This window comes from Rhinolophus ferrumequinum, chromosome 7, assembly GCF_004115265.2.
Source record: "Rhinolophus ferrumequinum isolate MPI-CBG mRhiFer1 chromosome 7, mRhiFer1_v1.p, whole genome shotgun sequence".
In the NCBI taxonomy this organism is placed as follows: domain Eukaryota; kingdom Metazoa; phylum Chordata; class Mammalia; order Chiroptera; family Rhinolophidae; genus Rhinolophus; species Rhinolophus ferrumequinum.
The window spans coordinates 28,923,203-28,948,711 of NC_046290.1; the positions used below are offsets into that span (position 1 = coordinate 28,923,203).

Here is a 25,509-nt window from a genome sequence, read left to right on the forward strand (position 1 = left end):
TAGATGATTGGTCAGAAGAAGGAAAGAATTCAGAATTTCAAGGGCAGGAGAAATTAGTTAGATACCAAATCAAATTTGTAAGGTCGATGGCCGGGTTGGTGCACTTGAAAGACAAAAGGGGTGGACCTGGATCCCAGTTGGATATAGCCAAGAGTAGTTTAAGCCATGTCAACCGAAGATGAGAGGGTACAAGTAAAGTAGGAGGAAAAGCTGCAACAAACAAGGGGCTGGTTAATAGAGAAGTGGCTCTGGACCCATGAAGGGGGAGGGTGATGGCAGTAAATACCTGGAAAGGACAGGTTAGCTCTTTCAATTTGCCACTTCATGTGGAAGCAACCACGTGACCCATTGTTTTAAATCACTGCAGAGCTGAACAGCATAACCTTTATTTAGGAAAGAGTCCTCAGATGTATGTGATTTGCATCCCTAAATTTTCACGCTTGACTAAAGTTTATTTAAATATTCAAGATGCCTTTGTTGGACTCCAGTGGGGAGGGTAGAGGAAGGGAATGCTTCCAGAGAATTCTGAGAAGTGGTGAAACTATCAGGACTTCAGGGGAGAAGTCCTGATAGTCTTTGGGGAGAATATCCCTTCATTCTCACTCTTTGTGGAGACTCAGAAGAAAGACCCAGAGATCATCTGACAAACTATGTGGCAGCTAGCCCAGTGTGGCTGGAACAAGAAGCTCGAGTGGGGCAGTAATGAGAGGGAGTGTTCAAAAGAGTGCTTCAACCCAGGGACAAAGACCTTCTGTAAAAGGAGGCTTAGGATTTGGACTTTATCCTGGAAGTATAAAGTTTGCATCGAGAAGGAAGGAGGTATCATATAAACACCCACTTGTATCTTTACAACTTTTTTTCACGTGCTATAAAAGTTATTTTTCTTCTTTGAATATTTTCACGTGCTATAAAAGTTATTTTTCTGTTTTGAATAATATTTATTCCAATCAAGTAGATTGAAAAACAGATTACATGCAAATGTTAATTTTAATAAAATTGACTGTTTTTACTAAAATTGACTGTTTATAAAATTGACTGTTTTTACTAAAATTTTCTAAACAGAGAGTTGAAAACTTTTAAAAGAAGAGAGAAAGGTAATTAGGCTATTAATTCTTTGCTTTCCTGCTACCAATATCACAAGTTTATTTCCTTTTTCTTTTGAGTTAGGTACTTACATTGTTTTAGTATACTTGAGCTCGATAATATACTGACAGTGTGGGTCCCATTGAACCTATAGATGTATGTAAGCTTGCAAAAGCCTTATATTTGGTGCTTTATCTTGTATGTAAGAATTAGTGAATGAATTTAAAATGTGAAATGTCTCATGAGGACAATGTTCCATGAGAATAGGGATCTTTTGTTTATATACCAGTATATTTCCAGCAATCAGGAATAGGATTTGACTTATCAAAGGTATAGAATAAATAGTTGTTGAGTGGGAATAAATAGTTATTGAGTGGGAATAAAAGTGTATGAGTGTTCCGAAGCCTTTCGGAGTTGTGGTATTACACTGTTTTCATTTCATGGCATTTCCTTGACTCTCCTCAAAGTTATCCCATGTTAAATTAAGATAGATTAATATAGCATGTAGGAAGATATGGTGATGTTTGTTAAGATGATTAGAAATATTCTATTTTGTAATTCATAAATTACTATTGAATGTTCCATTGACATTTATGATCTTCATGCATTGTCCATTTGGGTGCACATAGTTTCCTTAGTTGCTTATTATTATTCATTTAAGAAAACAAGCACAAAGCAGCTTTTTGGCTCCTTCTCAAGTCTCTGGGTCGTTCTGTCTCCTCGCTTCCACTCCAGCCTCCACCACGTCCACAAGGGTGACCCAGATGACCTACGAGGTGTGCACTTCTGGCCCCCAGGCCTTCAGCAGCTGCTCACACTCGAATGCTACTGGCTCCCGCATCAGCAGTTTGTCCTTTTCGGGCGGGTGGCAGCTACTGAGCTGGCCTGGGCATCAACATGAATCTGGCCGAGGTGTTAGGGTGGGGTTGGGAGTATGGGGACCATTACAGCTGTCCAAGTGAACCAGAGCCTGTTGAGCCCCCTGAAGCTGGAGGTGGACCCCAATATCCAGGCCGTGCACAACCAGAAGGAGCAGATCAAGACCCTCAACAAGTTTGCCTCCATCATCGACAAGATGCGGAGCCTGGAGCAGCAGAACAAGATTCTGGAGACCAAGTGGAACCTCCTGCAGCAGCAGAAGACGACTCGCAGCAACATGGACAACATGTTCGAGAGCTACATCAGCATCCTTTGGTGGCAGCTGGACACGTTGGCCTAGGAGAAACAGGCTGGAGTTTGGCAGCATGCAGGGGCTAGTGGAAGACTTGAAGAATAAGTACGAGGACGAGAGCAACAAGCGCACAGAAATGGAGACTGAATTTGTCCTCATCAAGAAGGATGCAGATGGAGGGCAGCCAGTTAGCTCAGTTGGTTAGAGCACGATGCTCGTAACACCAGGGTTGCTTGTTCGATCCCTGCATGGGTCAGTGTGAGCTGCGACCTCCACAACTAGATTGAAACACCTACTTGACTTGGAGCTGATGGTTCCTGGAAAAACACACTTAAAAAAATAAAAGTTAAAAGAAAAAGAAAAGGATGTAGATGAAGCTTACATGAGCAAGGTAGAGCTGGAGTCTCGCCTGGAAGGACTGTCTGATGAGGTCAACTTCTAAAGGCAACTGTATGCAGAGGATATCTGTGAGCTGCAGGCCCAGGTCTCTGACACGTCTGTGGTGCTGTCCATGGATAACAGCTACTCCCTGGAACTTGGAAAGACCCATCGCTGAGGTCAAGGCCCAGTGTGAGGAGATCGCCAACCACAGCAGGGCTGAGGCTGAGACCATGTACAGAGCAAGTAAAAAGAGCTGCAGAAGTTGGCTAGAAAGTACGGGGATGACCTGCGTTGCACAAAGGCAGAGATTTCTGAGATGAACTGGAACATCAGCTGACTACAGGCTGAGATCAAGGCCCTCAAAGGCCAGAGGGCTTCCCTAGAGGCTGCCATCACTGGTGCTAAGCAGTGTGGGAAGCTGGCCCTCATGGATGCTCAGCCAAGGTCGCCGAGTTGGAGGTTGCTCTGAGAACTGCCAAGCAGGACATGGCCTGGCAGCTGTGCAAGTACCAGGAGTGGATGAACATCAAGCTGGCCCTTGACGTGGAGATTGCCACCTATAGGAAGCGCTGGAGGATGAGGAGAGCCAGTTGGAGTATGGGATGCAAAACATTAGTATCCATACCAAGACCACCAGTGGCTGGCTACTCAGGTGGGCTGAGCCCGGCCTATGGGAACATCACAAGCCCTGGTTTCAACTACAGCCTAAACTTCCAGTTGAACTTCAGCTCTGGTGGGGCCTCTGGCTCCTTCAGCTGCACCAGCACCAGCTCCTCCAAGACCGTGGTTGTGAAGAAGATTGAGACTCTCGATGGCAAGCTGGTATCTGAGTCATATGATATCCTGCCCAGGTACAAGGCTAGGCTACTGAGGTCCCTCCTGACCTCCGACCCTGTGGGAAAGGAGCTGAGCAAGGGATTGTTGAGCACAGGAGACAACCCAGTCCTCAGCCCACCCCTGGAGGAGGAGTCTACTGCCTGTAGGGCTGCTTCTTACTCATGCCCCCAACTAAAAGCCAAGTCAAATGTTTTTTCCAAAAAGTCTCAGTGGGCTCTGCCAACCCTAAAAAACAAAACAAAATAAAACAAAACAAAAAAAATAGAAAACGAGCAAAATGTTTATCTCTTCATGAGTGGTACTGGATGTGAACCACTTTTGAAGAGCAGCACTGAGATTTCCACGCTGAGCAAATAGCAAGCCTCGCTTGCTAGCTAAATGGTTCCCTCCTGCACACTGGCTTTGCAGTTCACAATCTTACTGCTCCTTAGGAGAATGACCACTCTCACCTGTGTTATGGACTTTAGGGGTCTCTTGAAAGAGTTAAAATTTCTGATGTTACATTTCTGAGTATTCAGAGACTACTGTAATACTTAGAATATGGGAGAGGGGAGGTACAAGAGGGTAAAGAGGATCAAATATATGGGATGGAAGGACAATTGACTTTGGGTGGTGAGCACACAATGCAATATACAGATGATGTATTATAGAATTGTACATACACTTGAAACCTATATAATTTTACTAACCAGTGTCACCCCAGTAAATTGAATTAAAAAAAGAGGAAGGAGAATTAGAAGTGTCATGAATAGTTACGGTTAATCTATTTTATGCTTTTGTACATACTGTTTGCTGTAATTTCCCTATGCTGCTATTTTTTTTCCTACCAGTACTTTTTTTACTTTTTCATAATATTTTCCAAATGTGCCTTTTTCTATGATTTTTTTTCTTAAATAGGCTTAGGTTCTTTTTCAAATTAAAAAATAGAGGTTTTAAATATTTATTTTGATATCAGCATTGTCTTCTGATTTTCATGACACTTGACTTAGATTTTGTACCTAAAACAAACCTATTTTCCTTAAGACTTTTTATTTAAAACTTTAGAAAACTCCTTTAGAAGAAGAATATTTCTTGTTTTAAAGAAGCCTTTTTCTGAAAGTCAACAAGTTCTCATTTTTCTTTAAAACTTTTTTGCTGGTAAATTTAAGTACACTTGATAAATATAATGCTTTTATTTAATAAAATGTTAACAGTGATTATCTTTAAAAAAATAAAAATTATAATTTGTACTGATTTCTTTGATTTTTATTAGGTAAAAAAGCTCCAGTTCTATTTAAGAAAGAAATGATCGAGTCAATGAAGGAAGGCTCAGTTGTTGTGGATTTAGCTGCTGAGGCTGGCGGAAACTTTGAAACCACTAAGCCAGGAGAGTTGTATGTTCATAAGGTATATCAAAAATCTTCTTCTTCTGTCTATGCGCTAACTCCCACATCTTTACTGATTTGTGCGAGAGTGTTTATTCCTTTAAATATTTAGAAAAACTGAGGCCTGAAATTTTTAGAAATAAAAACAGGCACATTTTAAAGCTCCTTTTGACATATATATTTGTTTGTCAGTATGTGTATATATTTATAAAGATAGAAAACTTCAAAACTTAGCCTAGACTGTGACTGAGAATTGTCCTAGAAAGAAGGTGAGCATACGATAATAGAGCTTTCTGACTGTATTTTTATTCATTTAGGGAATTACTCACATAGGCTACACAGACCTTCCCAGCCGAATGGCCACTCAGGCCAGCACCCTGTATTCCAACAACATCACCAAGCTCCTGAAGGCCATCAGCCCCGACAAAGATAATTTTTATTATGAAGTGAAAGATGACTTTGACTTTGGTACAATGGGTCATGTCATTAGGGGAACGGTAGTGATGAAGGTAAGTAAAGAGATCTGTTCCTTCCTCTGTTTTCATTTTAAATTTATTTTAGGATTTCTGTTCATGGAAGAATCCTATTTGAAATTGGGATATATTCTAATAAAGTATTGATGTGTTGGGTTTATGTCAATAAAAATCATTTAAAATGCAGAATGATTTAAAAAATATATTCCAAAGACTTACATACACAACTAAATATGTATGTATTTATTATATAACTCACCTAAAATATGCATTGCTTTTGAAAAACAGAAATGAATAAAGCAAAAAATCAGAATTGAATAAAGTAAAAAATGTTTCTCCAACCTATCTGCTTTTAAGAGTTTGATCTTTATTCTTCCATGTCTTCTATGCACATACAAATTATAATATCTATGCATGTATGTGTAATACAAACATCATATATTTATATAAAGTAAGTTATAAATCATATGAATTTATATAAAATTATTTTTAAATGAACCTTTTTCCCCAGCATTATTGCTATCTTCTGTGTTTTTGAAACACTGGATTGACTTTTTAAAAAAGCACTATTCTTCTAATTCTGGTTAGGATGGTGAAGTGATTTTCCCTGCTCCCACACCAAAAAATATTCCTCAAGGCGCCCCAGTAAAACAGAAGACAGTGGCTGAGCTGGAAGCTGAAAAAGCAGCTACTATTTCACCCTTCACGAGAACGATGACAACGGCTTCTGCATATACAGCAGGTGAGGATCCCATTTAGCAGGATTAGTCCTGAATGTTTGAATTTTGAAAGTAATGTATTAATTTTTAAAATTAGTAAATGAAATACTGTTGTCCTTTGGATTCCATTAGGAATTGGGCCTGATAGAAGCAGTTTTTCATAAATATGGTACCTGTCCCACCTCTGAGGAATTGGAGATTGTATTGATTGCCTACCCCAAGAGATAGAGGCATTGTGCTAAATACGGAATGAATGTGTATGAAATAATATACAGGCTGTTAATACTTTTCCTTTTATAAAAACATTGAAAATATATTTTAATATTTTTATCTACATCAAATATATTGAGTAGTGATGTACGTCAGATTGTACTGGTGAATATGATTGTTTATTTATTTATTTATTTATTTTGTGGTTTATAAAACATCAGTTGTGATTATCTGCACAGCTGGGTAAGACTGGGGAGCCAAACGTTTACATTGAAGAATAAGCACTATAATACAGGTAAAGCCTTTGAGCGTTTGACTAACTTTCTCAGTTGTTCACCTAGTAAACAACAAAATTCAGTTTTTTAATGTTTATCTCTTCTTTACACTTTAGCATAAATTCTTTGTTTTTAAATTCATTTTCATGAAAACACTAAAGAATTATTGTAAAATATGGGTAAATAATTCATTCTGGCTATGAACTGTTTGAGTCTAACATTTAGATATTTGATTTTAAATTGGTTTCTTTTTCATAGAATGAATTAAAATGTTTAGATCTGCTTAGAGCCAAAACAAAAGCAAACTGTAAAGAATTAAGGACCAGCACCAGGCACAGAGAATTCTTGTAGCCTCAGCATTCTCCTAATTCCCATGTGAGTCCAGATGTTTTAAAGCTAAGTATGTAACTCTCCTTGAATAAAGAGCAAGTCTCAGCAAAATGACCAAAAAAACCTCTCATTGTGAACATGGTGAATAGATGGGGCAGCGTCCCTACTTGTACTTACTTATAAAAAAGAGACCAGGTTATTGTATTGTACGTGGAGAAATACATTATCAGCAGGATTGTAAGTTTCCATTTCTCTTTGAGATTCATTAGGAAATACAGCGAGGCATGTATGATGATTTACTTTTCTAAGTTTTTGTTTAAGTCAAAGTTTATTGCATTTTAATAGATATGACAGTAACATATTCCAGTGACTAAAAAGATGGCCTTATATTTGTTTTTCTTTACCTTGAACTTCTTCCTTTATAATAAAAACAAGTATTTTTCTTGATTATGTGTTAGGAATCTGTTTGATAGCATTTTTCAAAGAATGTCATTTGCTTTTTTCCGCTTTTCTTTCTTTTTTCTCTGCCTTTCTCTTCTTTTTCCTGTTATGAAAACTATAGAAATAGCACATTTGACATTATTAAATGTATTATAGAAAAGACATTAGTTTGTTAAATAGTTGGTAAGAAAACCTTTCGATGTGTGAGTTCTTTTTCCAGATGAGGACAGAAAGTGTTAATAATTTTACAGATGACTGTGCTGTAGCACAGAGATTAAGTAACTTGCCTGAGATCACACAGCTAGCAAGCAGTAGAACCAAGACGTGAACCAGGCAGCCTGATTTAAGAAAAGGAACTTAACCACAGCCCTGTATAGCTTCTTTAATGTTTAACTGGAACACAAAACAATATTCTCACTCTCCCTCCAGTTGGTTAACAGGCCATGCACTGGAATACTGGAAATCTTATATGTGGGTGGGAAAGTATAAATTGAAACTACAGTTTTATTGAATGACTTAAGGTAAAGTTAATGTAAATTCCTAGATGTTCCAGCTGTACCACTCATAAAGAAATAGTTCATATCAAGGAAAAAAGTACCCAATTCAGGGAAGTTAAATTCCAGCTCCCTGGTCACCCATTATTATTCTGTTTTTACTGACCACTAGGTAACCCTTTCTTCTGTTGCAGAACAGCCGTCCACGTGTTTGCTATTAGGAAAGGCGATAATTAAAGATGTATGTTCCCAGCTGACTGTTTGTATTCTGCACATTCTTAATTTAATTTGTATTTTTTTCTCCCTCTTCTTTGTAAAATCCTGTTTGATGACCTGGTGTTGAGGCTGGAGCTGACTGCCCTGGCCAGCAGTCCAGTCCAGATTCAGGAGCAATTGCAAAACTTCTGTCCTGGGTGGGTGGAAGCCATATGTTTTGGGGAGGTGCTGGAGTGAATGAAATCCTTCCTACTCTTTTCAAATCCCTCTTCCTCAGCCAAATCTGAGAGTGACATAAAATTGGCCTTACAAATATCCTGTCTTATAAAGGTGTCTTGCCCAAGTTGAAGTTATTTTGGTAGCTCCTCCATAGACCTGTAATTCTGGAATAAAAACGCTTATATAAACACATGTGGCATTGTCAGTGACACTTTAAACAGGGAAGCTATACAAAGGAAAACTTGCAAATTGTTATTAAGGTGACTCATAAATTTTACTAGATCTTTATAGTTTATTTTATTTTGGGGGTGGTGGTAAGGAAATTGAGATTTGTTCAAAATTTCTTTAACCCCCTTCCCAGTCATGAAATGTCTAAAAAAAATCTGCTCGATATTGGCAAGGGTGTGGAATTTAAAAGCATTGACTATTTCACATGTTTGTTTATGTGTGCGTATACGTGTGCTTTTAATCTTCCCGAGATAATTGGCTGTCAGATGACACTTTTTCCTTTCTTTCTCTAGGTCTCACTGGGATGCTGGGTTTGGGCATTGCAGCTCCCAATTTAGCCTTTTCCCAGATGGTGACCACCTTTGGCCTGGCTGGCATTGTGGGCTACCACACTGTCTGGGGGGTGACCCCTGCCCTCCACTCACCACTGATGTCTGTGACTAATGCAATCTCAGGTTTGTCCTCTCTTGTGTTCTCTCAGCCTAGGTTTTCATGGGCTTCTAGGAGCACTTTCAATGAGGTTCATAAAGTCTGTCTTTTCAAATTGTTATGTTTGTATCTGAGGCGGTGGTTGTGGTAACTTGGGCTCCCAGCGGGTATGGAGGTGGGGTTGGAAGTAAGAGGCTGAGGGAGCTTGTCAAGCTTTACTGCTTCCATTTCAAGCAGTGCAGAGTCATTGTTATTTCTTTTACTTATGGTTTCCTTTAAAGAAAAGACTCCTGTGAAAGAATTTGGAAACCAGTGTTTCATAGAATCATAGTTGCAGCATCCTTCAGGGGCTCTGAAATTCAGCAAAACAATCAGTCTAGCAGGTCTAGACTGGCATCACGTTCACACTGTAGCTTATGGAACAGGAAACACAGCTGGCCAGCGGGGCACATCAGGCGTTTTTCTGTTTGAGTCTTTCCAGCAGTCTATGCAGCAGTCCACACTGCTGCCCAGGAGCTGTTCTCTTTGGCCCCTAGCGAGAGCTCAGATCGGAGGATTAAGATCCACATTGGACAGATGTGGAGCTGCCCTGCACAGAAGCTTCCTGGCTCCAGTGGGCATTTCTTGTAACATTGCCATAAGCATAGCTTCCAGGATCTCCACAGGGAGCGTGTCCAATCCCAGAGAGTACTGTCCTTAGGAAAGCCCAAATCTATGGCTTCACCATCTTGTATGATAGTTCATCAACAGTTCCTTCCAGTTTAGATGCAGTTTATTCACCAGGGGTCCCTTTTTACCATAAACAATGTTGTCTAATATCCTTATTGATTTATATCTTTAGCAGGGGAACAGAGATAGAAAGTTAAAGGAAGCTCAACTTCTTAGGCAAAAGAAGAAAAAGTTTTGTTAACTCTCTGCCCACAATAGTACATCAGTGAGAATGGTTTGTGCGAACTTTCTTCTTTATGACTCTGTGCACGTGAGGTCCTTCAGCTCTGACATGTGATTTGGCGGTGTCACTGTAACTATTGACCATAGTGATGCTTTCTTCCTAGGGTTGACTGCAGTTGGTGGGTTGGCGCTGATGGGAGGACACTTGTATCCTTCCACAACTCCTGAGGGCCTTGCTGCTCTTGCTACATTCATATCCTCAGTCAACATTGCAGGTATGATGACAGTAAAAGAATCCAGAGTACTATATTTAGAAGAGACATGAGAAGCAAATATAAGTCAATGTAAGATAGACATTCCGATTTTAAGACTTTGTGCCTTTAAGAAATGTTGCACTCAGACCATAAATGCTCTCTGTGAAGGAAAATTAGTTATTTTGCCCATCTGTAATTTTTAGAAACTCGTTTTATAAAAACCACTCCCCAGAACCCTAAAACAAACAAACAAACTGATATCTTACTACAAGTTAATTGGAAAATTATTGAATGCATAGTTTGGAATTAAGTTGACATAGAGCTATCACCGTAACATCTCTAAATTAGTATAATTTTAGATAAAAGTTTAGCCTTTTGCCTTACCCTGGCCTGTGTGTGTTTCTAAAAATTGGAAGCTTAGTACATCATTTGTGCACAAAGCTCATCTGATGCTATTTTGTAGCTAAAAATTCTTTAATGGGTCCAAGAAACCTGGTGCCTGTTAATATGGAATTTTTTTTCTTTTATCATTTATTATAAGGTTTAACAAACAGAATAACCTATTAGAAAATAAATCCTGGCCTTTGGTCATTTACATTCCCAAGCTGTTTGAATGGCTGTTTACTTTCAGTTATGCAGAAATAGTTGGTTCTGCCTTGATAGCAAGTTCAGATTTTTTTTCCCCCTTCAGTGGAACTGGCTAGAATAGTAGAATAACTTTTGATTTTGAGGGTCTAAAATGTTATTTAAAATGCTTATTCATAGATGATATAGCTTTGCTTAAAATAGAAAAATTGCAATACTTTAAAAAATCATGTTGCTCAAAGAGATAACCTCTTTCTGTTTTATATCTGCTTCGATAAGGTGGCTTTCTGGTGACTCAGAGAATGCTGGATATGTTCAAGCGTCCCACTGATCCCCCAGAATACAATTATCTGTATCTGCTGCCTGCTGGTACCTTTGTTGGAGGCTATTTAGCTGCCCTCTCCAGTGGTTATAATATTGAACAAGTAAGAAGCTCTTTTGAAAGTTTTTATTTTTTGCTGCTGGGTTTTCCCCCCCAATTGTATTTAACATTGTCATTACCAATATTTAAACTGTGTCAAGCAAATACAACAATGACTCTAGAAACATCCTGGTCAAATAAAGCGTTCTCATCCCCTTAAGAATCAGGACCCTGGATTGTAGAGACAGATTTACTTGCTAACGGAATGTGCAAATGTGGGTTTACCTGTTTCTCCCTAAGTTTTTCCACATGTAAAAAGGTTATTAGTATCCTCTTTATAGACCTGGCTGGATAGTTGTAGGGACACCATGAAATAATCAGAAAAATGTCTATTATTAAATATTAGTCCTTATCTTTTTCTCCCCTATAAATCCAGTGCATCATCTCGTTACTAGATGTTGTGCCAGTTAATTTAAAAAAGATAGGTTAAAAATTAACACTGTGTAGAAAAAGAAATGATCAAGTTGAACTTCTGAAAGTTCTATGTCTACATGTAATTATAATAGAGACTCAACTTTGAACTCAGTAATTTCCATTTCTTTTCGATGACTATCATTATCATTACAACCTCTCTGACAGCAGAAAAATCATGTCTCTCTTGGTTTCCCCTGTTTCCCACATGGAACATTTGTTGAATGAACAGTCTTTTTTTGAGAAGAGTTGGAGCGGTGAGTCAGAGCGACCATGTCTGACCCAGATTGGCTATTTACTGATCATTTGACCTTGGAAAGACTGTGTAACCTCTTTAGGCTTTGGTTTTTCCTTCTGTAAAATGAGGGTGATGATTCTTTCCTCCTGTGAATCTCATGGGACTGAGTTACAACATAAGTAAAGCGTATGGCGTGGTACCCGACACAACATCAGCAGTTGGCACCTCCATACTAATAGCATTTGGTCACGTCTAGATCCCTCAATAACTCAGTTTAAATTTGGGTACTTTGTATGCATTTGTGCATGCTATCAAATCCGGAAGAACCCCGTTTTCATAAATCATATAATTGCAAGTACCATTTTCAGGTATTTAATATCCCTAATGGATAGGAAAGTATAGAGGTATCGAAATAGCTCATATCGATCCCTCTATTGTCCGAATTTAATATTGTCTTCAGAGTCATGTTTCCTCAAGAGAGGTCCTCCTGCTAATAGACTGAAAGTTTTGATAGCTTCTCTCTCTCTCTTCCGTTTCCTTTGGAAAGATCATGTACCTGGGCTCAGGTCTGTGCTGTGTTGGTGCCCTGGCCGGCCTTTCCACCCAGGGAACAGCTCGTCTTGGCAATGCACTGGGTATGATTGGGGTGTCTGGAGGCCTGGCAGCCACCCTGGGAGGCCTAAACCCGAGCCCAGAGTTGTTAACTCAGATGTCTGGAGCAATGGCTTTGGGCGGTACCATTGGTAAGCACTTGTGGGTTTCTACCTTTATGTGAATGCCCACGCCCGTTTTTTAGCCCACTCTTTTGACTCAGTTGATGTACCTGCTCAATTAAATGTTTTAAAATGTTTGTATTTGAATGAGAATTATATCAATTGTGATGACTGTTCACCAAAATAAAATAGATAAATTATATTAGAAACAAAAGTAATAATACTATCTGTAACTTTCTGATTAATTTATTAGATTTTATTATCTTTGCTCTCGAGGTCATTCATGTTTATTGTATCTGTATGGTAGAAATACTATGTAATAGTGGGCTATTGTACCTCTCTTCCCAACTCCATATTTACTGACATCACATTGGTAGCTTGAAATTGGCCAGGGTAGTTGTATTTACACAATGGAAATCAACAAATGCTACAAATCTGGGTTTTGTGTATTGTTTTGTTGATTGTCCAGACCTAGGAAAGTGATGGAGAAAATTTTAACAATGCAGCTTAAACTTCAAAGTGTGTTGTGTCTTGCCGTTACATTGTGAATAGCACAAAAGATTGAGCAAATATTCTTCCAGTATTTGAAAACTGTTATTATCATGTGAGTGAAGTCATCACTCACATGGTTGCCAGTGAAGTTTTCACATATATACCTTCTTTCATTTTCATCTGACTTGTTAATGTAAACAAAAATACTTTCCAACATTCATGTGGAAACTACACTCATTCATCAGTTGCAAATACTAGGTTGGGTACAGATACAAGAGTTTGGCAAAAATTAACCAAAGCATTTTGTGAAAATCAGTTGGCTATGTGGAATTTACAATAAAGAGTATTGCATATTTTATTATTATTTGAAAATTGTGTGTACATACCTGTGTATCAGTAAAGAATCATGTGTTTATGTATACACACAAATGTTTTTATCCTAAGGAGCTGGTGGTTAAATATTTTCCAGGACAACATTAGCTTTTGAGCCCCTTTTATAATTCCCCAGGAAAGCTTTGGGTCCTCTCTTGACAGTGTCTAGAAAGGTACTTGAAGATAAATGCCTGGCTGTAGGTTCATGGCAGGAGACCTTTTAGACATTACCTTAGCAAATATTCTGAGCCCCACTCCTTCTATATCACCTATCTAGAGCCATGCAACTCCTTTAGAATCTCCTAATTTGGACATTTACTATACAGATATTTGCATTTCTTTCCACCCCATACCCCCCATCCACTACATATTTGCATTTCTTTACCTTTGGCCTTGGCTCCCACCCACCCACCTGAAAACCTAGGTCTTCTTCATATTCCAGCTGTTTCAGGAGCAAGTGTTGGCTTATAGAGAAGAGGGCCTGGGTTATTCATGCTGTGGGGAGAATTTAAGGGGATTTAATTGGAGTGTTAAGTAATCTGAAGATGGGGTAGGCCAGGGGCGTGTTCGATAGTTGCAAGGGGAAGAGGCACATGATGATGCTGTGTGTTTGGATTTTTTGGAGTTGGGCCTTGGTTAGATGGTGTTGAGAAAACCTGCTATTTTGAAAGGGTATATACAAGTACAGCCAGTGTCCTTACCTCCTATATAATCTCTATAGACTATATTTAGCCCATACTTGGAAGCAGATATTTATTGGTGACAAGGATGGAAGTGTGATCTTTATTGTGGTTACTTCTCCAGGGTCTGTCAAATTTTAATTTCTCTTTGACCTTCATTTCCCAACAGGATTGACAATTGCCAAACGTATCCAGATTTCCGATTTACCTCAGTTAGTTGCTGCTTTCCACAGTTTAGTGGGCTTGGCCGCTGTGCTTACTTGCATAGCTGAGTATATTGTAGAATATCCACATTTTGCTGTGGATCCAGCAGCAAACCTCACCAAGATTGTGGCCTACCTCGGTACTTATATCGGTGGTGTCACGTTTAGTGGGTCTCTTGTTGCCTATGGAAAATTGCAGGGTAAGTGATTCAACATAATGTAAAGGTATATTTCTATTGTTTCGGGGGTTTAGGGCTCCATTTCAATTTCAGAAAATAGCTCAACAGTAGAACTTGTTAGGTGTAAAGTTTGTATAGTACTCAGAAGTATATAAATGCTCTTTTCTCTCTATAAAGATGGCTTCCCTTTATTGTTCCTTGTAAATCTCATACTCATAAAGCTTTGAAGCTGTTTCTTCTGAGGGCAGCTAGTGGAGGAAACCGGCACGCAGAAATTTGCACAGAGGGACTGTTGACATTTGATAATACATATGAACAAAATAACATCTTCATAATCCTTGGTTAGAGATGCCTGTGCAGAGTTCACAGAAATGAACTTTATATATTTTCCAAAATAGAGAGAAGCTTATTGAATAAGTTCATGTGATTAGTATACAGTACTTATCTTGAAAACAAATGCATATCTTAGGGCTCTAGTTTGGCAACTTTTGCTACTGCTAAAGCCAGTCATGAAAATAGGACCAAAAAACCGTCACATGGGCCACTTTCAGTGTTTTCATGAAAAAGTGAGTCTCTAGAGAAACTAGTTGTGTTTTATAACTCTGATCTTGCCTCTTAGTAATCAAGTCATTAAAATTAAATGAACTTCCATGAAGCTTAAAAATCACAAAAAAAACCCTCAAACCTACAACGTCCTTGTTTCATGCTCTGTCGTCAGAAACAACTAGCAAACCAGGTTCTTCTCACTTGGGCTCAGTTGATAGAATCAGAAATGCTAGTGTGCTAGGACTTTGTTTTGAAGTTTCACATAAATAAAACCACACTTAACAACTTCCGTGTTGGTCCTATGGGAAAAAAGGGACTCCTCAAGATTCCATGGCAGAGAGTAAAGAAATGTGTGTGATTAAAGAAAAGTTGAGCCATACTTTTCTTCCGTTAATATTTGTTATGTGTAAGAACTCTAATTTGTTTTTATGTTTTGGTATCTGGTGATATAACGTGGTATTTTAAATACCATGTTTTAATTCTAAGGTTACATTTTGGTACTTTAAGATTAAATGACATATGCTTAGGAGTATGTGTGTGGGAGTTTCTTATTACATGTTCTAGGTTCTGACTGCCATGTGCTTGGTTCTAGGTATCCTGAATTCTGCCCCTCTCCTGCTCCCTGGAAGGCACTTACTCAATGCAGGCCTGCTGACTGCTAGTGTGGGTGGAATGATCCCATACATGATAGACCCCAGCTTCAGCACTGGCATTCTCTGTCTGGGCTCTGTGTCGGCTCTCTCTGCCGTCATGGTAAGAAGTCAGGGATGGAAAGCAGACACTTAGCGAGGAACGGGGACTATTTTGTTAGATTACAGTCTAATCATATTTCTCTCTCTTCAGAATGACTGATGGAATAAATATGTTTTAAAATGATCTTATTGTTTATCTTAGAATCTGGAGAAAATAGAAAGGTATAAGAAGAACGTCACTCTTTCTCTCCACTTAATTGTTCCTTTCAAGTTGTCACATGTAACATATTTATTGCTCTGGCATCTTTTCAATGAATCAATTTGTTGGTGAAAAGGACTTTAAAAAAGCCAAGCATGTAAATTCCACTTATTATGTGCCTGCTATGTGACAAGGCCTACACAGTAGTGCTTTGAGGTTTATGTGATAAGTATAAGATAGTTCCTGCCCATTAGTTGCTCTCACGTTCATTGGAAGCTATGACACCAAGTCAAATAATTCTATAAAATGAAATGCAGTTAATAAACTCTTGTGTTCAGTGAGGGAGTTCAGTAAAGCCTTTCATGATAGGTTGGTCCTCTTTCTACTCTTTGCATTTAGTATATTGATACATACCGTATTCTTTAGTTGTCTATATTTTACAATTTAGCATTTTATTGTATCAGTGTATAATGCTGTTGCATATAGCTCTGTGTTACTAACTGATTTATGTTTATCTAGTGTAGTGTATACATTGTAGGCAAAATTTATGTTTTAAGTTTTTAAAAAATAATTTACAGTGCTTAGCACAAAGTTAGACATAGAGTAATTGCTTATAAACACTTATTGGCTGCTTGGTTCAGAAATACAAGGTTTACAGTGTTACAATGATACTGATTTTTATGTAATATTTGAGTTAGGGCATGATTTAAGCACAGAACTTTTACAACACTGAAAAGTAACTTAAAATTCTATGTTTATATGACTACTGATAATCCAATTTTATTCTGACTTACATAGCACTGATTTTTGTTTTATTTTAAACAAAAGAAAAATAGTTTTGATATTTTCTATCTAATAGGGCAGAAGAGGTAAAAAAAATCTCAAAATCAAACCTGTAGCATTTCAATGTTAAAATTTCAAGAATTGTTATTTTTGAGAAGAGGTGAATTTGATACTTAAAAGATACGTGATGACTCTGTGAGAATGAGTAAGATAAAATATTTTGTAGACGAATTTCATTGCTTTTGGCTTACTTAAGTAATACATGAGTACATTTACATTGTAACAAACTCAAAATACATAGAAATATGTGGAATAAAAAACAAAATTCTTTCTCCCCACCATCCCTTTCCTTTCCCGTTTTTAGTGATTTTGGGTTGCATTATGGACATCATGAATGATATATTATAGAGACTTTGGATTCTGTTGTATTCCTTTAAAGTGTATTGATTATAATTTTTTATTCATTTATCTTTGTAGGCAGCTCACATGGCTGGATCCAAATTTCAAATTCTGGCTCCCCTAGGATGGTGGGCAGCTGCAATCTATTGCTATTCTATCCTTAACAGAATTGCTTGGAATATGACCACATGTGCCTAGTTCAGGAGTCAGAGATTTGGGCAGCGTTTATACATAGGAATTGGGGCTTTCTTTTTCTAGCCTACTCCTTTGCAGAATTTCCCTTTTCACTTTCTAACTGCCTTAGTCACCCTAAGCCATAATCTTAGATCTTCAAACTAGTAAGACTGTGGACTTATATTTTAGTTTTAGCTGTTTCACTTGGCACCCATGAAGGCCTGCCCTTAGGCCAACACCCCTGGGAAATTCACTCGGTACTGTTAACTTTTTTCCAAGTGTAGACCCCTCTCCAGTTTCTGCATGCTTTTCATCACGGTCTTTTAGAGATTTAGGGATTTTTTTTTTTGGTGGGGGAGGTGATTCAGTGTTTACATTTGTTTTATCTGTGGAAGTTGGTCTGATAGGAGGCACCAGCAGTGGAATATAAAAATATAAAGATACTAATTGGAAAACAGTAGTGATTAAGAACCAGGATGTTCAGTGTCAGATGTTTTAATAATTTTGAGTTACACTTTGCTTTCCGTCCTAGGGCGTGACTTTGACGGCTGCTATCGGGGGTGCGGACATGCCAGTCGTCATCACGGTGCTGAACAGCTACTCAGGCTGGGCCCTGTGTGCGGAGGGTTTCCTGCTCAACAACAACCTGCTGACCATCGTGGGCGCGCTCATCGGCTCCTCTGGTGCTATCCTGTCCTACATCATGTGTGTGGTAAGAATCACGTGTCTGAAAGGAAAGGAAATGGTGTTCTGCAGAGAAGAATGTGCCTGTCATTTCTCTTATTTACAGTAAAAACAACTGCGTCTGCTTTTATTCTCTTCAGCAGAACTATCAGACTGTATTGTTGGAATACATTTGCAAGACTGCTTTTTGAAGTACTCAAGTGTAGATGATAAGGAAAATTGAATGTAAAAAGAAAAATCTTCTGACTGCCATCTGGAGATAAACACTTCAGATTTGGGGTTATTTCCATCTATTCTTTTTCTTTGTGTATTACTTCTTGGTGTATTTTACTTGTCTGATCATATAGTACACTGTTTTACATTGAAATTTTAAAAATCTTACAAACTATATACTTTCCATTTTCTTATTAAAAATGCTTTTCAAATATTATTTCAAGGGACTTCATAGTAATCCATCATATGGACGTACAAAATTTATTTGCTTTTTCCTTAATGCTGTTAGGTTGTTTGATTTTTATTTCTCCTGGTACATAGATACATCTTCTGATTTTTGTCTTACGATCGATTCCTAGAAGCAAAAGGATATGCTCATTTTATGGGCTCTTTCTGCTTATTGCTGTGTTGTTTCCAGAAACATGCTGCACTTTACACTCCCACTGGTCATCTGTGAGAGTGCCTCTCTTGAAGTTTTGTGGTCAGCATGATTTAAAAAAAAAAGAAAAAAATATTAACAAGACAAATACTTTCTAGCCTCCTTTTTGTTTTTAATTCTCTTGATGGCAAGAAGATATCCTGCAAATAATTAAAAGTTTGACTAGAAACCTTTTTCTAATTATGGATATTATTCTCTAAATAATAGTTTTAAATGACTGTGAAAGGACAAACATGAAACTGAGTGAAATCAGAATGTGAACTTTACACTGATTAATAATTCAGGAAAAGGATACTTACCCCACCTTCACTCTTTCATTACAATATTAAAAAAACCCCTTATTTTACAATTCAGATTTCTCTTATATTTTAATTGAAAAACTCCCTGTAAATTAAATGCTGATTTATTTTTTATAATAAAAATTAGTTTTCTTTGGTCCTATTGCAAAATAAAGGATTTGATAGCCCAAGTTCAAAACAAGCTAAGAGGTTTTGAAATTAGGTCCCCCAAGTTGTTCAGGGAATTTGGAAAGGAAGAAGTTTGTGTCGAAAAAAAGTGTCATTTGGGGTTTTTAAAAACAAATGTTTATGAAGAAGAAAAAAATTATTCAATTGTATGAGAAATAGCTTTTTTCTAAAAATGAGCTTTTAACCCTTAGTTTGACGGCTTCATTTGGTGAATTTGAATGACCAGCAGGGGGCAGCAGATTTTCATTAGTCTTTGTGGTTGATCAAAGTGCTGATTTTAAGATTAAATGGGAAGATTTGAATTTTAACAAAGTTAGTGGCTTACTGATACGGGGAGAAGAGAGAAAGTCTTGTACCTAGTTCTTGAAGTGTCATCATGGGTACCTTCTTGCCTTTATCCTTTTTTTTCTTAAATGGTTTTCTTTAGGTTCTTAAATTTATTAATAGTATTCCCCAAATTTCTGTGTGTCTATGTCTCTTTTATTTCCTCTCCTGTGCCTTCTTTATTTAGTTGCTTATATTATTGTTGGTTATAGTAACTACAGTAACTTTTGCAGTAGCAGTTCTGTAACAGTAACTAGAATAAGACAGTAAGAGGCTCTAATTGAAAGTACTCTTCTATGTGTAGTTCTTTCATTATGTCATCTTTCGCTTATCTTTTTTCTATTCTTTCATATTTCTTTAACTATTTTGTCTCGTTTTTCTGTTTCTTTCTATTTCCACTGCCACTGTTTATTGTTGGGATACCACAGATATTTTTTATTTCTATACTGTGCATAAGGCTAACAAGGTATTCTTATAGCTGTCTGACCATACGTGTCACACTAGGTCAGATTGATACTCTATTTGTAATAGGAAATTGTATTAATGTAGATTTAAGGACAGTTGAAGCTTTAATTTTTAAAAATTATTCAATTATAAAAATAAAAGATGTTTAATGTGGGAAATTTGGAAGAAAATAGACAAGGATAAATAAGAATATAAAATAATCTACAACCCCATTATCACTTAACTGTTAACATTTAATATTCTAATTCTGATCTTTTTACTTGCATATGTTTAAACACATTCTATGTTGTTTCAGTTTCTAACAGTTTTCTAATAATTTTTAGTGTCTACTGAGATGTTACTATATCACATAGATATATCATTATTTATCCAAGTCCATATTATTAATTGTTTTGAACTTTTTTTCTCTGCAGTACATTCTCCTTGTGCATCTTTGATTATTTCCTTAGGTCAAATTTTTATAAGTACGATGAACTTGGACAAAGGGAGTATGATCTTGTTGGCTGTTGATGTTGATAAATTGATTTCCACAAATAATTCTCTAGTCAATCTTTCACCAGTTAGTGATGTGTGAAGTGCTTGTTTTACTGCATACTTATTAGAAAACAAACAAGACAATAACAACAAAACAAGCCTGCCATATTTTTCAATTTTGAAGATAGAAATTTTCTTTCCTTCTAAATTTTCCTGACTTCTGACTTTTCACATTGATCTTCATTGATTCTTAGCCTGTGCTTATTTCTTATAAGAAACTGTTTCTTCACGGCTGGTGCTTAGCAGCACGGAGTGATTCATATTACTAATAAAAATGAAATAGCTGCTCGTAATTGGGTGAAGTACAGTACTGCTGGCACTACATTGGGTACTTTACAAATATTAGCTTTACAAATACCCACCACACTAATTCTGGAGGTAGGAAATATTATTCTCATTTTACAAGGGAGCTATTTTAAGATGTCATTTATTATTCTCTTTTGTATTTATGGAGTCTGACCTAGCACCTAGTACATTCAAATGAATATAATAATTTTTGAATGAACATTAGATGAACATTTTGTTTGTTAGCTAATTTCACATTTTGGCATCCTTTCTGAATAGGTTCTGGTAGCAGTTATACTATCATATATCAATATACATTAATATTACCAATATTTTACCTGCATTATTTAATTATTTATTGAAGGAAACATGCAAGTCCAAACCAGAATAGACCAGAATAGACTGGTTTTGTTATGTGAGAGGGAATGGAATGCACCCCAAGTGGCTAATTAGCATCCCGAAAACTAAATTTTTATTCTGACAAAAAATTCTTTTGGGTGTCCTCCGAGCCTAATGTTGTGGTTACACAGATCCAGTATCGTAAAATGTCAACAGTGCCCAACACCCAGTGTAAATGAATGATTTTGCTTTATATCCAGATGTCATTAGACATTGACCTCTTTATGATTTTATAGTCCATTTGCTTGAGATAGTGTCCTGGGAAATAGAGGGCTTGCAAAGACGGAACAACATTTTTAGACCAATTTTTTTGATTTTTGCACTTTGTCGCTCGTTTCCAAATGAAAATAGAACAGAATGAAGTGGATCAAATCCAAACCAAAAAAAAGAAAAATTTTTTTTGTCTTGCCACCAATTAATTAGTACCTGCAAAGCATTGAAATGAGAGATGCTAGTAGATGGATGTGTGTGATTATTGCTGTGGTTTTTGTCTTGTTTTATGACCTTTCCTTTGTGTTCAGATTTTTTTTTTTTTACATTTTCCTTAGAAGTATGTGAATTAAGGCTTTCTTTAATGTAGCATACAATTTTCATTATAGAGCTTAGTAACTTAAAAGGAACAGTGTTGGACAGTGTTGCAAATACTTTGTCTTGGAAGCTGGGAACTCTTCAATCTGTGGATCAGTGGTCACAGGATAGTCTCATTAATCACTTAAGCCAGCCAAAAAAAAAAAAAAAAAGAAACAAAACAAATCCTTAAACCCTAAACATTTGTTGAAAATATGATGTTGCAATGGTAAATTCAGAGATGAAAAATAATTGTTTTTAAGAGACCACATGGAATTAGTTTAATGGTGATATAATTGTGGATACGTGTTTAACAAGTTGACTTTGATTGTTAAACTACTGTGTGGTTCCCTTTTTTTTCTCCCTAAGATGCCATCAGAAGTGGGTACACATTAATTATGTGTCCTCAGAAGTTCTTTCCTTCTCCTTCATTCAGTTTTATAGGAAGTAAAGAATGGTTCCTTTTAAGTCAAGTCAGAATAAAGTGGTTATATGTTCTACATCTGTCTCTACATCATGGCCCTCTATTGTCTGTTCCTCTACAGGATTGCAGGTCATGGAATGGGTGTGTATGTGTGTGTGTGTGTGTGTGTGTGTGTATTTAAGTTATCTATGACAGAAATATCTTAATGTCTGAAATAGTCCTTTGAATCAGTTTTTAAGGGCAAAAATTTGGTGGAACATATTTTTGGTAATTTCAGAATTCTGTAATTCAAAACTAGAAAGAATATATCAAAATCAATAGATGTTGAATATTTGGGAAGTCTCAGGGTGGCTATTTAGATTTTCATTAAACCTTGGATTTAAATAGAGGAGGTTGTAGTAAGAACTTAAAACTTCACGTCAGATTGGGACTATGAACTTAATTAAAAGCATTACTTTAATTTTTCTCTGACCCTCTTGTCTGTTAATATATATAAAGGTATTCTGGGCTTTATTTTATATGTAATAATCTTACACAAGTTTACTAGATTTTAGGCTCTGTAAAATGTGAATGTTGTATCTGATCAATGAGCTTAGGTCAAAAGAACAAGTTAAATTCTGACAACATTTGGTTCACATTTGAAACTTAGGTTATTGATATGTTGCCTTTAGTCAAGGGTGGCTCTCTGCTCATCTTCTCTACTCCTTTTCCTCCTTTCCTTTACCTCTGTCCCCTCTCAGCAATATATGTACTTGTCTCCCCTAAGGTGGTACCAGGATGGGCTGTCTTTGGATGGTGGTAATGTTTTTTTCCTAAGGTGATTTTTACTGTAAAATCCCCAAGAACTTTTAATAATAAAATGTTGTCTTTTTTGTTTTTACTTAATAGATTGACACGTAACCTTTAAATGGTATAAACAATGGGTCAATGGTATGTTTATCACCACCCTTAAAATAGGGTTTAATAATTTTTTGGAATTTTTTCTGAAGTGATAAATCAGTTGTAATTATGTAGAATGACTGCTTTGATCATGTACAGTGATTTGAATTCTTGCAATGCATTTGATTACTCAGAACATCTAGCTTCTTGTCTTTTTTCTTTCCTTTTACCACCTCACCTCCCAGAGGTCTACAAATGAACTGTTTTCAAAACCAGATCAATTCTTGTCACATTTTCTTTGTGGTGGTTGTACGATACATTGTCGGGTGATAGTAACTGAACATGCAATGAAAAGTGCCTTCCTATTGTTTTTTTCCCCAAGATTGTTTTTCTGATTAAAAGGGTAGGTGTAAATTATAATGAAACAGTACATATAAACTCACTCATCTATCTTTTTGGAAGCGAAATATTTTAGGAGTCTAATAATGAATCCAGTCACTTCTACTAATAGCTTCATGGAGCTGATTTGGAAAATCAGACGTTATCAACCTCTACATTTCTTTGTTTTTTGACGGCAGAGGGCAGCAGAGTTCTAAATGAAATGAATCCCTTTTGATTTCCTCCTGATTGCCTCTTGACGGCTTGCAGCTGGTAGCAGAATTCACCTGAGATCTGTAGGGTCACCTTATAAAACTTCTTATTCCTGTCGTTTTGTTTTACTCTTGTGAAATACACGTGAATGTGGAGGTAGAATTCAGTATACAGATAATAATAACTAGATCTGAATTTTTCATTAATTTCTTATTGTTATTAGTAACTTTCTATTAAATGCTTTTATAATTACTCCTTTACTGAAAATATGTCAGTATACAGTGGATTTTATAGAAAAAATGCTTTGATTTCCCAGATGTCTTTTCATTTAAATTTTTGAAATAATTTTCAGAAGCTAGATCAAATTTATCTGGTTAAAATGTTTTAGATGATTACATAAACCTCTTTAACTGATTCTGAATATCATGTACATAGGATTCTTATTATTTTCAAAAAGTTACATGGATTAAACTCTCACAGCTAATAATTTTGTGTTCCAGGCAATGAATCGCTCCCTGGCTAATGTGATTCTTGGAGGCTATGGTACCACTTCAACAGCTGGTGGAAAACCCATGGAAATTTCTGGCACACATACAGAAATCAACCTTGAGAATGCAATTGACATGATTCGAGAAGCTAGTAGCATTATTATTACTCCAGGTAAGAAAACCAAATTAAAAAAAAAAGCAAACAACCTTTAATTGCAACTGATTACATCAAAACAGTTTCTTATAATAAGAAAAAAAATCTAATGGGAACTTCTTCATTTTTGGAAACTTAGAAGCAATCCTATCATTACTAAATGAAAAATAATGAGAATTCTCAGCTTAGGTTAATATTTTGGGGATCACATAGAAAGTCCACAAATTGATGTAATGGTTCTAGCAGTGTCATTCTGTGATTTTGTACAAATGTTTAAATCATCTTTGAGTCTTGGTTATTTATTTCTCATTGATAAGTTTTGGGCCTATTGTCAGGATTAAGTTTAGTATATGAGAGTGTCTAGCTCACTTATTAGACTCGCTCAGTAAATGTTAGTAAATGATAATCTCTTTCTTTTCAAAAATAAATATTTAAAAATCATAGAGAAACCTGTGGTTGCCAACAAGGTGAGGTCACATAGCCTAGGAGAAAAAGCTTGGTCTGGGAGTCATAGCATCTTACTTTGGTTCTTAGTTTTGCTTCTAACGGTCGACATGAAATTGACCAAGTTGTATAATCTTTCCAGGCCTCGGTGTCCTTCTTTTCTGAGGTTTAGTTCAGTTCTTCTTCACTGTGATTACAGAATGCTGATGTTACAAGCAATACATTGGCTTCAAATTATGATTTTAACTCTATCATTCAGAAAACTCATAGGAGTTTTCTGTAAAGAAAATCTGTTGATATGTGGGTAGTTTGTTGATTGGTTATAAGATACAAATAACAGACATTAGCAGAACTGAATGTTCAGGTGCAAGCCTTCTCAGTTGGGTAAAATGTCATTTTCTGGAGACATTTGAAAATGTGGGCTTGGGATTTTGATTGTCTCAAAGAGAAAACTGCTACCGTCAGTTATAGTGTGGGAGCAGATAAGCTATAAATATGCTATAATACCTGGGACATTCCTGCATGAAGAATTGATCCAGCCAAAGTGGCATTAGTGTTACCTGTTGAGAAACATGTCACTAGAGTACAAAGGTGGAAAGATGTAAAGGACACACTCTTTTCCCTTTGGGCATTTTCCATCTAGTGAAGAAGTCAGATCGATAAATAAAGTTAAGGTGGGTTATGATAAGGGCCAAGTTGGATTGTGTAGACAATTTTTCTATCATGGGAAACCTAAGAAGGATTGTCGGGAGGTAAGGATTTGTTTTGGGCCTTAGAGGATGGGTGGTATCGGGGGTGGGAGAAGTCAGAGGCAATAGCTTGAGAAGAGACTTGGTATTTGGAAAAGTGGGTGTAGAAAAGTTGGGGACAGATGTGTGATTCATTTTACAAGGAGAATGGGCAGAATTGTAGGGGGTTTAAGGAGAAGGAAGACGTATGAAGTTTTTAGTTATAACTGTAATAACATTAGAAATGTTTTTTTTTTTGTCCTTTGTCAGAGGGGAAGTTTTGTTTTTGAGAAAAAAGGGTTTCCCCTTTATTTTATTTTTT

At 36.7% G+C, this 25,509-nt stretch overlaps 1 protein-coding gene and 1 pseudogene across 1 annotated transcript in view; both read left to right on the plus strand.

The window, feature by feature from the left end:
• NNT (nicotinamide nucleotide transhydrogenase) overlaps window positions 1-25,509 on the plus strand; it is an 86,959-nt gene that overhangs the window by 39,052 nt on the left and 22,398 nt on the right. The window contains exons 8-18 of the mRNA XM_033110571.1: window positions 4,725-4,858; window positions 5,154-5,345; window positions 5,898-6,051; window positions 8,735-8,896; window positions 9,926-10,036; window positions 10,880-11,025; window positions 12,218-12,413; window positions 14,097-14,330; window positions 15,448-15,608; window positions 17,635-17,814; window positions 23,874-24,033. Coding sequence (XP_032966462.1) covers window positions 4,725-4,858; window positions 5,154-5,345; window positions 5,898-6,051; window positions 8,735-8,896; window positions 9,926-10,036; window positions 10,880-11,025; window positions 12,218-12,413; window positions 14,097-14,330; window positions 15,448-15,608; window positions 17,635-17,814; window positions 23,874-24,033 — 1,830 coding nt within the window. The remainder of the gene's footprint in view (window positions 1-4,724; window positions 4,859-5,153; window positions 5,346-5,897; window positions 6,052-8,734; window positions 8,897-9,925; window positions 10,037-10,879; window positions 11,026-12,217; window positions 12,414-14,096; window positions 14,331-15,447; window positions 15,609-17,634; window positions 17,815-23,873; window positions 24,034-25,509) is intronic.
• LOC117025056 (keratin, type II cytoskeletal 8-like) lies at window positions 87-3,718 on the plus strand (annotated as a pseudogene).